Source organism: Phyllopteryx taeniolatus, chromosome 13 (genome assembly GCF_024500385.1).
Source record: "Phyllopteryx taeniolatus isolate TA_2022b chromosome 13, UOR_Ptae_1.2, whole genome shotgun sequence".
NCBI classification, from domain to species: domain Eukaryota; kingdom Metazoa; phylum Chordata; class Actinopteri; order Syngnathiformes; family Syngnathidae; genus Phyllopteryx; species Phyllopteryx taeniolatus.
Window position 1 is genome coordinate 8,701,076 of NC_084514.1, and position 11,448 is coordinate 8,712,523.

The window sequence follows — 11,448 nt, forward strand, 5'->3', positions numbered from 1 at the left end:
CTGTGCCTGTGAATGAATGTGTGCCTAAAAAGGTGGGCCTCGCCTGTTAAGTGACGTGGAAGTGAGCTATTGAGGACTGTACTGGGTTTAGCTTTCAGCCATTGTGTGTGCAGAGGGACGGCGTCAGTTGAGGCCGTTGTCGGTCAGCAAGTATATACTTCTGCTTACTGTATTTTTTAAAATCATTTATTCAAAAAAATAATAATAATTGAAGGAGCACCAGCGTCTGTTTCCATCCTCCCTCTATCCAAACCACCTGTTATGGATTACATTTCATTCTAACTAGTGGTGGTAGGCTATATTCAATTAGCTAACAATGTTTACTTCACATGTGATGTGCTGTTGAGTCAACAGTAACAGTTCTTGTGGAAAAAATAATCATTGCAGAATCCCACAATATAAATCTATATCTAGATCTATATACACTAACACTCAACGAAAACATTTTTATAAGTGTCCAGTTAAAACATATTTTTTACTTTATAAACATACTATTATCTGATTTCCCCTGCCTACGACTTATTAGACCCAAAAACACATTCAAAAGTCAACAGGCTAAAACTGCAACAATTCCTATTTGATGACGTCACATCGTCGAAGCAAAGTGGCTACGTTCAATGGACAGAACACGAAATAACGTTTTTTTAATATAAAAAAATGTATTGTCACTCACGATCACCAAATCAAGTTGAATTTTAATTATTACAATTGAACTCGATTTATAAAAATATATAGGCATAACTGAAGATTCTATCTATTCCAAGAGCGTACAGTATTGATGATATCCAAGTACAAATATTAGGTTTATGTCACCGAGCTGCTCATACTTTAAAATTGTAAACTCTTATCGACTGATTTGTCAAGACAGTGGTGAGTGTGGACGGATGAAGTTTAGAAGGAGGATCTCTTGTTCGGGATTGGCCAAAGCAGTCACAAGCTGATGCGAAGTTTAAAAAAACAAAAAACATTGAACGCGTCCCAGCCATTCCGAGCACCAGCTTCCGCGTCTTCGAGCTTCGAACTCCTAAAACAACAATGGTGAGTGTGTCGTTCATGTCGGGGAGAGAGTTGACGTGACGTTTGCTTGTATGTTTCAATCTGGTGATGTTGAGGAATATAAAGCTTTGGGAGTACGAAGTACGGAATAGTACGACCGTTTGCTGGCTAGCGTTAGCTTGATAGCTTTAGCATGAGTACCATCCTCTAGTATCAAGCGGATAAGCGACTTGGCAACCGTTTTCCGGTTGTGGGTGTCAAAATAAAAGCCAATGTAGACTGACTAGATAGACTTGGAGTTTACGTTTTGTTTATGTTGGCAGGCTACATACATTGGTGCTCTATTTGCTTACCCGGGCGTCCAAGTTGTTTATGGGAATGATATTAACCCCACAAATTTATATTTCGTGAGCACAGGCCACAAATTAGTACATTGGTACATTAACTTATTAGTTACTTTAAGTGTGTGTGTGTGTGTGTGTGTGTGTGTGTGTGTGTGTGTGTGTGTGTATATATGAATGAATTTGCTTTGTGTAGTCACCACATTTTTTTACTATGAGTGCAGAAGTGGGGAAAAAAAAGAATAGTGACAGTGCGACACTGCACTTTCAGGCGATTATTAAATGGAACAAACAGCCAAACACACAAGTACAAAATGAAAACCGTTGCAAGGAGCGTGGAGAAGATGCTCAAAGTAAAGTGAGAATAGCGACATCGCTCACTATGTCACGCCCTTTAAAGTTACACATCTACACATGATTGTGTGTGCCCGTGTGTTACCGATTTCAAGGTATACTGCAATTTTATAAAGTTACAGTTTCAAAACTGCAAAAGACAGTGGTATGTTCTGTTCTTTATTATGTTTTTGTTTTGTTTTTTTGAGTCGTTGGGGCGCCCTACGACTTTTCCCCTTTTTTGAAAAGTCGGTTCTTTCGGACATTTTTCAGGTACTACCGCTTAGTTGAGGAAGGATATGCAAAACTTGTGACCGCTTGAGGAGGCATCTATACACCATTACAAGCCCCAATCAGGGTCGGCATCAAATATTTGCGGATTTTCAGTATTTACGGATGAATAGCGGGGGTTCACTCTGTTGTTTCCACAAATTAGAATTTTGTGCACAAATATATTATGTCCACCATCACCCCCCCCCCCATGTCATATCTGGGGGTCTGTAATATCACGTTGAAAATAAAACAGTATTAAAAACTGTTATGAAAACACAGTTACATGATTATTAATTGAAGGAGTTGTCTTATTCTGAAGGAGAATGTGTGTGGGGAAACTTTCTGCTGCGGATGCCCTGCAAAGCTGCGAATAATTTGCTTCAACACGCCTGGGTTCTGCAAGCTGTTATTCCACTATCTTGCCTTCTTCTCCTCCTCCTCCTCCTCCTCCTCCTCCTCCTCCTCCACCTTTCCTTTATAATTTTTCACCCGTGTCTGCTTTTCACTGGATGTCTTGACAATAAAAGACATTTTCTGGTCAAGCCTACTAGCCGTCTTCCTGGTTAGGAATGAAGTTCTACAGCAAAAAGCAGAACTCTTGTCACAAGTGTCATTGTGGTTCCTCATTCTTTGTCTTCTTATCTGCCGCACTTCCTGTTGTGTCACTTGCGCTGAAAGTCTGCCAAATCTCTGAGGATCTTCTCGCAAAGCTCAGAAATCCCACCTCCCACCCGGGCCATCTGTTGAGGAAAGTGTAATTATAGAATGGAGACTTTGAAGGAGCTCTTATCTGCGTGCTGTGGAGTTATGTAATGTGATGATGATGTGACACAGAGGTGGATAAAATAAAATGATAAAATCCCGTTGAACCAGCTTTTTTGTTGTGTCTGGCTATGGGTCAGATTGGGTAGCCTTCAGTGGGTGGTCCTGTGCATCAGCATAGTATGAACTCCTAAGCTGCTGTGCATGCAACAATTTACAGAACATCTCTGCCATGATTTAAATTTACAAGTGTTATGTCTTTTGTGTTATTCAGGCTACCGTATATATTGGAACACAAAGCATGTGCATATATAACTCGCGGGAAGTATGTGCTCAAATGTCTGTCGTGTTGTGTGAGCCACTACATCGATTAACAACGGTTAACTTTCCCTGAAGTGTATCTGTTATGTGGACGGCAAGATGACCACTAGTCTTCTGTTGGGCCTTTTGGTTATTTTGTTGGTTATTTCTTTATTTGATCAGAGTGAGTCACTGACAGTGTGCGATGTGGACGAAGATCTGGTCCAGAAGTTGAAGAAGTTCCGCCTCCGCAAGGAGACCAACAACGCAGCCATCGTCAGTGAGTATCGGTTCAAAATTCCTTCCTTTCATATTTCTTTCATGTTTTCCTTGAGATCTAGCATTAATGGGCTTTTCGTGAAACATTCCGTTTCATCAGTCTAAAATCCTTGACAGTTCCCCAGAAGTAGGTCACTCACAGCATTTAAGCCGTAAACCAACAGTTGTGCCGGTGGGGCTCTTAACACCGCACACACGCTGGGAATTGGTTTGATTTGTCGCTGCTTCCCGCTGGGTCGGGCAAAATTAAGGCAAGCGCTTTAAATCTGGAATCAAATCGGGTTTACATCAATTTGGAAAAGCTTTGTCCAGAACAAAATCATTTTTTTGTCCATTTGGGGTCTACTCCTGACTTTCCAAACAAGGCCAACCGTTATCGACTTTTTTTGTTTAATCCAGTATTCCCTTAAAGGGAAGCAAGAACCCAGCGCAAAAACCTGAATAAGATTGTTAGTTGTATAGATTTTACTTTTGCAGCGATAATGATACCAGTACCCAATACGCTGTCTGTACTCCTACTCGGACTCGTAAAAACGCTCCGATACTACGATACCAGCATGTTATATACGTACGTACTGTACTATTCTGTCCTCCCTGAGCACGCGTGTGCAGTTTGGTAGGTAGCAAACAGCTTTTGTAAATTATGCCCTCGATGTTTGTCGCCATGTTGTTAGTGCAAGCAGTGCCCGTCAGTAGGGAGATGCCTGGAACTATGGAAGCTACCAAAAACATTATTTAAAGAAGGACAAAAAATGTAATTAGTCAATAAAATCTATTATTTGCCCAGCCCCACTTTCGACTCATTCAATGACATAACACAAGATTTCTTTACTTGTGCTTGTATTATTTATTCCCTTCCCATGTTTGATTTTCAGTGAAGATCGATAAAGACAAACAACTTGTGATCCTGGAAGAAGAACACGAGGTACGTTGAATTATTGACGCTAAACAATATGTCAAGCATCAATGTTTCGTCATTTGTTTTGTTCCAGGACATTTCTCCCGACGACCTGAAAGACGAGCTCCCGGAGAGACAGCCCCGATTTGTGGTGTACAGTTACAAATACCAGCACGATGACGGACGAGTGTCCTATCCTCTTTGCTTCATCTTCTCTAGCCCCGTGGGTACGTATGCACGCAAAATGCCAGACGCTTAAAAAGCGCTGACTTCCAGCCTAAGCGGAATATTTTGCGTTTGTGCGTTTGGGGCAGGTTGCAGACCGGAGCAGCAGATGATGTACGCGGGCAGTAAAAACAAGCTGGTGCATACTGCTGAAATGACCAAGGTTAGTAAACATGGTTAGGACAGCAAAATAATATGATAACGTCCAACTGTGAGCCCGAGCCAATAAACAAAATTGGAGCATTCGCCAATAATTAATAATACAGTTGTGCCTTGAGATAAAAGTTGAATTTGATCGGTGACCACGCTTGTAATTTAAAACACTCATATCTCAAATGATTGTTCCCTATTCAAATGAATTCAACTGCCATTAATCCCTTCCAGTCCCACAAAAAACACCAACAAAAAAATAAATTGTAACGAAAAAATGAAACAATTTCTGCATCATGATTTTAATGCTTCAATGTTTTTTGACATTGTGTTCCTTCTGGTGTGAGCCTTGGCCACGAGGTGGCAGTATAATACAGACGAGAGAAGAGTTTCTCAATTAAGTGACTCAGTAAGCTACAGTAATATTAGTCTTTTTTCGCAAAGAATAACAAATAAATTGTTCTGTTGTCTACATGTGTTGCTGCATTGTTCAAATATCTGTTGCTTAAGTTGCTTAAAACGTTATAACACCGTTACATTGATGCTAGTTTTGTTAGCCCGTCTATGGCATTTTGTATTGTGCGTTTTGGCTTAGCATTAAGCCAGCGGACTTTTCTACGTTTTGTGGTTTGGTTAAATACACAATGTTTAAATCTTTGTGTTTGAACTGGGAATGGCAATAAAGAGCTTGAAGCAAGCACTTGACCTTTCTTTTTCAATAAATAATTGTTCACTATCTGTTCCTTGTTGTGAAGTTTGCTGCCACCATTTAGTGCTTGTGAGTCGTAACTCAAATATTTGCTCTTAACGCAAGACAAAAAAAATCGTCCAATCGACGGCTCGCGTCTCGAAACGAGCCAGGTCTCTCATAAACTAAGCTGCCACTCTATTTTGAAAAAATATATACCTTTCAAACATGAAGTGCAATCTTTGTCGCTGCAGGTGTTTGAGATCCGGAACACAGAGGACCTGACGGAGGAATGGCTGCGGGAGAAACTTAGCTTCTTCCGCTAATTAACATCAGAAGGTTCACCAGCGCTGTTCTCTTTTTGAACCCCGACCCGATTTAAATAGTGTTTACTACTTCCTGTCTTGTTTTAGGCTTCTCACTGGTTAAAATGTTCGGGAGGATTATGGTACTGCCGCCAACCACCAGGTCTGATTCCATCATCCCCCATTTGTCGTCTTTGTGGACCAACCTCTTCCTCGCTTCCCGAGTGTTTCATTTTGGGAGCATTTCCACGGGTTCCGGAATTTGTGAATTTACACTTTTTATTGTCATTCCTCTTAATTTTAGTTCTGGTCTAGTTTTGTCTTAGTTTTCAAGTACTGTACTTCATTTTTTTTGTTGTGGGAAAACAAACATTCATTTCCAGAATGTGAAATTCAGCTCGTGTTGAAGATGAATTTGAGGGCATTTAAATCATTGTCAAGGACAATAAGGCACATAGGACTTCACTATGGTTAGGTTTCCATTTCACATGGCAAATTCTCGTTTTTTTTTTTTTTTTGTTAATCCGAGTATACAGAGGGTCCTTGGTTTATGATGGCGTTCTGTTCCTAGGTCAGTGGCGTAACCTGAATTTGTACGTTAGTCGGAACGCATGTATTCTATCACTAGGGTAATGTAATGCAGTAATTCAAGTCAGAATCGCAGTAAATATTTGTATAAGTAACACTTGTAGGCCATGAATCTAAAATTAAGCGGCGGTAACTGAGTGTGGCTTCTTGTTCCGCCTGACCACGTATTTGTACGCTTCGTAGTGCATTGTGCAGCCTTGCTAAACACGAAATGTCATATGTTGGAACCGTCTTAAACCGAGGACCACCTGTAAATTATTTTGTCATCTTTAAAGAGGATATATGCTTTATTAACAATCTAAATCAGCTCCCAGGTATCATTATGACATTTCTTTTTTTTGGTCAAAATTCCCCAAGGATCAAGAATTACAGCAATGCTAATCTGTGCGTGCAACATCAGTGTAGTTCTTCTTAGCGTTTTACTTTAAATTGACATGATTTCGGTGTAGTTCGGCCGTCGCTTGAAAGTGACGGATCTTGGCCTAGCCTAGCGTTCAAGTCATGGGTAGAGGACCTTGGTGTGGGGGCAGGGTTATGTATAAAAACTGCCCTGTGATGTCACAATCTGTCGAAATGCTGAAGTGCTCGCTTACAGACACATTTTCAGAAATAGGCAGCTCACAAAAAAAAAAAATTAAATGAATAATTTCACACTTGATGGGGATACAATTTTCTATACAAGTTCATTTTCATAATAAGTCCACTTTAAATGAGATCTAGACTTTTTGTAGGGGAAAAGCAGCGTTAAGTGGACACTTAATTGATACCCGAAAGAAACTGTTGGTATGCCAAACATGTTGTCCTCTTTTGTGCCCTTGATTGTTCATCTCAAAACATTCCAAACTGGACAATTTACACACAGATTAGCTGTGACACTCTTGAACGCTGCATAGTTCTTATTACCGCGCATTACAGGTATTATTATTTTTTTAACAACTTTTGATCGCTAGTCATGTTGATGAATGTCATGTACTTTTGAAAGACACCAATCGGGAGTGCTTCATTAGGAAAATTAACAAGCTGTCATTTTCTATACTATTTTAAACGGGGTGGGGAGTTTCTCTGAATGTTCTGAACTCCTGATTCAGGTTTATAGGCTATAGCTCCACTTCCCTTAATTAACGTCATCACGGGTTTCTATGGATGGCAAAAAGTAGTTGCGAGCCTCAGCTGATTCGAGACACCATTATGCCAACAATTGAATTTGTAGGAATTCTTTATTTTTTTTTAAATGAATTTATTATTTCACCCTTCTGATGTGTTGAATGTGACAGAAGCTTTGATATTTGTGCCAGTTACCTTTATATAAAAAAAAAAATAATCTGTATAGTTGTGATTGTCTTCAGTCGTTCAGGTCTTTTTGGGCTGTAAACTAAATATTGACTTTCATGAGGTACAAATGCCAGTGTAGATGCAAAAGCAAATGATATTAATTCCAAACTTGGAGGAAGTGTCCCTTTTAACGCATTATAATAAAATATTTGAAATGTTTGACGATTTAACATTAATGAATTAACTGCCCCCGTGTCTACAGTTTGCGTGTCAGCAGGCTATGGAAGCCGCCAAGCGGGGAAAAAAACAAGTTTTCGCTTTTTTGAAGACAAAAAAAAATAAATTGAAGTGACCCAAAGAAAACGATTAAATCGATTGATCGCCAAGCAAGTAGGGCTTTTGTTACCATGACGAACTGGAGCGGCGCTATGGGGGTTGCTATGAGAGTGTAAAGACCAAAAAAAGAAAAAAAGGATTGTATTTTCACTTGTAGAGGCAGCACTTCGTCACCAAGCCGTCAAATTACACGTGTCTTATCAGTGAAGCGGATGCGTGCATGTGGCACATCTGGCAGACATATCGCCAAACAGTCATATCCCAATTAATCATCGCCTGCCACCGTGGGGGACCGAGGTTCAAGACCCCAACTGGACCATCCGCCAACATCCCCCGGACTCACGGCTGTAGTGTCCTTGAGCAAGACACTGATACCCCGAAATGCTCCCCGGGCGCTTCAGCTGCCCCCTGCTCCAGTGTGTTCCAATAACATGTGTATGTGTTCACTGTGATGGGTAAAATGCAGAGAACAAATTTCATGTGCATGCATACATGGTCATGACAATAAGTGATTATTCTTACATTTTCAATCATACATTATTAGTATGCTGTATAATACCCAATGTCTTTTCTGGGCGGGATTAAAAATGTTATTTGGGGTTATAACTTTTGTCAAATTACAATCCTTGGAACATGCACAATTTTTTCAAAATTATGTTTCCTCTGCTTCTTGGAACACAGTAACACTTAAAACAAGGAGACTCAAAAGCTGACAGGTTTTTAACTGCTGTAATTGAATTACGCTGATTTCTCGCTCGCTCTTTTTTTTCAGGTTTGTCACAGCTGCATTCTATCTGATATATTTAATTACACTCCTTTTTTTTTTAAAGAAAAGTGAGTACGAGTTGAGTTATAAGGTGATTCAACTGATTACTCCCCTCCTTACAGTATTATAATGATAATGTAGAATTGTCGTATTCATTCTGTCCTACTGTTTTCTTTCCTTTCCAATTGGAAAGCAAAAAACAACAACAACAAAAAACATTTCTCATAAAGGAGAGTGAAACTTGAGATACAGTACTGTATTTGTATTTTCCATACTGTACTTTATTATAAAAGTGTCTGTAGACTCCTGTTGTCCAAATAAAAGCGTAGGTGATGGTTAGCTTGTTTCCCCACATGAGTCAGTTCTGTGTATTGAATGTGAATGTTTTAAAATGGCGAAGCGCTTCAGAACACTAAGTTTACTATTTACTGTATGTATGTAAACATGTACAAAAATACTATGAAAACACAAATTCAATACATTTTGAAAAAAACGAATAATGGACAAATAGGAAAACTTGTAGAATAATAAAAAAAATAGGAGAAAAATACTGAAATTGGATGAAAAAATACTAAATATAAAAAAAAATACAGTATTTGAAAATTTAAAAAATAGAATGCAAAACGTAAAAAAGTCAAATACAAAAAACGAAACAAAATATACACAAATGTGTTAACATACAGTGTGTCTGTGTGTTTATAAGATTTTTTGGGGAAACACATTACAACAAATAGTATCTTCTTCTTCTTCTTTTCCCCTTCGGCTTGTCCCGTTAGGGGTTGCCACAGCGCGTTATCATTTTCCATGTAAGCCTATCTCCTGCATCCTCCTCTCGAACACCAACTGCCATCATGTCTTCCCTCACAACATCCATCAACCTTCTCTTTGGTCTTCCTCTAGCTCTCTTGCCTGGCAGCTCCATCCTCATCATCCTTCTACCAATATACTCACTATTTCTCCTCTGGACGTGTCCAAACCATTGAAGTCTGCTCTCTAACTTTGTCTCCAAAACATCGAACCTCGGCTGTCCCTCTGATGAGCTCATTTCTAATTTTATCCAACCTGGTCACTCCGAGAGCGAACCTCAACATCTTCATTTCCGCCACCTCCAGCTCTGCTTCCTGTTTTCTCTTCAGTGCCACTGTCTCTAATCCGTACATCATGGCTGGCCTCACCACTGTTTTATAAACTTTGCCCTTCATCCTAGCAGAGACTCTTCTGTCACATAACACACCTGACACCTTCCTCCACCCGTTCCAACCTGCTTGGACCCGTTTCTTCACTTCCTGACCACACTCACCATTGCTCTGGACGGTTGACCCCAAGTATTTAAAGTCCTCTACCCTTGCTATCTCTTCTCCCTGTAGCCTCACTCTTCTGCCTCCACCCCTCTCATTCATGCACATATATTCTGTTTTACTTCGGCTAATCTTCATTCCTCTTCTTTCCAGTGCATGCCTCCATCTTTCTAACTGTTCCTCCAGCTGCTCCCTGCTTTCACTGCAGATCACAATGTCATCTGCAAACATCATGGTCCACGGGGATTCCAGTCTAACCTCATCTGTCAGCCTATCCATCACCACTGCAAACAGGAAGGGGCTCAGGCCTGATCCCTGATGCAGTCCCACGTCCACCTTAAATTCTTCTGTCACACCTACAGCACACCTCACCGCTGTTCTGCTGCCCTCGTACATGTCCTGTATTATTCTAACATACTTCTCTGCCACTCCAGACTTCCGCATGCAGTACCACAGTTCCTCTCTGGGTACTCTGTCATAGGCTTTCTCTAGATCTACAAAGACACAATGTAGCTCCTTCTGACCTTCTCTGTACTTTTCCATCAACATCCTCAAGGCAAATAATGCATCTGTGGTACTCTTTCTAGGCATGAAACCATACTGTTGCTCGCAAATACTCACTTCTGTCCTGAGTCTAGCCTCCACTACTCTTTCCCATAACTTCATTGTGTGGCTCATCAACTTTATTCCTCTATAGTTGCCACAGCTCTGCACATCACCTTTGTTCTTAAAAATGGGCACCAGTACACTTTTCCTCCATTCCTCAGGCATCTTCTCACACACTAGAATTCTATTGAACAAGCTGGTCAAAAACTCCACAGCCACCTCTCCTAGATGCTTCCATACCTCCACAGGAATGTCATCAGGACCAACTCCCTTTCCATTTTTCATTCTCTTTAATGCCTTTCTAACTTCCCCCTTACTAATCATTGCCACTTCCTGGTCCACCACACTTGGCTCTTCTACTCTCCCTTCTCTATCATTTTCCTCATTCATCAACTCCTCGAAGCTAGCTAGCACACTGCTGGCATCAGTCAACATATTTCCATCTCTATCCTTAATCACCCTAACCTGCTGCACATCCTTCCCATCTCTATCCCTCTGTCTGGCCAGCCTGTATAGATCCTTTTCTCCTTCTTTAGTGTCCAACCTGCCATACATGTCATCATATGCCTCTTGTCTTGCCTTTGCCACCTCTACCTTTGCCCTGTGTCGCATCTCAATGTATTCCTTTCGCCTCTCCTCGGTCCTCTCAGTGTCCCACTTCTTAGCTAACCTTTTTCCTTGTATGATTTCCTGTACTGTGAGGTTCCACCACCAAGTCTCCTTCTCTCCTTTCCTGCCAGAAGATACACCAAGTACTCTCCTGCCTGCTTCTCTGATCACCTTGGCTGCAGTGGTCCAGTCTTCTGGAAGCTCCTCCCGTCCACCGAGAGCCTGTCTCACCTCTTCCCGAAAAGCCGCACAACACTCGTCCTGTCTCAGCTTCCACCACATGGTTCTCTTCTCTGCCTCTGTCTTCCTAATTTTCCTCCCCACCACCAGAGTCATCTTACACACCACCATCCTATGCTGTCTAGCCACACTCTCCCCTACCACTACCTTACAGTTGGTAACCTCCTTCAGATGACATCGTCT

At 40.9% G+C, this 11,448-nt stretch overlaps 1 protein-coding gene across 2 annotated transcripts; it reads left to right on the top strand.

Annotated features, from left to right (window-relative positions):
• Positions 1-881: 881 nt before the first annotated feature.
• On the top strand, positions 882-8,851 carry gmfb (glia maturation factor, beta). 2 transcript variants are annotated; one of them, XM_061794524.1, is made up of 7 exons: positions 882-1,038; positions 3,189-3,285; positions 4,160-4,209; positions 4,277-4,409; positions 4,497-4,570; positions 5,500-5,584; positions 5,659-8,851. In XM_061794524.1, the coding sequence occupies exons 1-6, from the start codon at positions 1,036-1,038 to the stop codon at positions 5,569-5,571; spliced, it is 429 nt and encodes a 142-aa protein (XP_061650508.1). In that variant the 5' UTR covers positions 882-1,035; the 3' UTR covers positions 5,572-5,584; positions 5,659-8,851. The 2 variants fall into 2 exon arrangements, with proteins under 2 accessions (XP_061650508.1, XP_061650507.1); XM_061794523.1 differs by having other exon boundaries at positions 5,500-8,851.
• The last annotated feature ends 2,597 nt before the right edge of the window (positions 8,852-11,448 follow it).

Coding starts and splice junctions, on each gene's coding strand:
- gmfb (XM_061794523.1), top strand. Junction 3,286..4,159: donor CAACAACGCAGCCATCGTCA/GTGAGTATCGGT, acceptor TTTGATTTTCAG/TGAAGATCGATAAAGACAAA. Junction 4,410..4,496: donor CATCTTCTCTAGCCCCGTGG/GTACGTATGCAC, acceptor CGTTTGGGGCAG/GTTGCAGACCGGAGCAGCAG.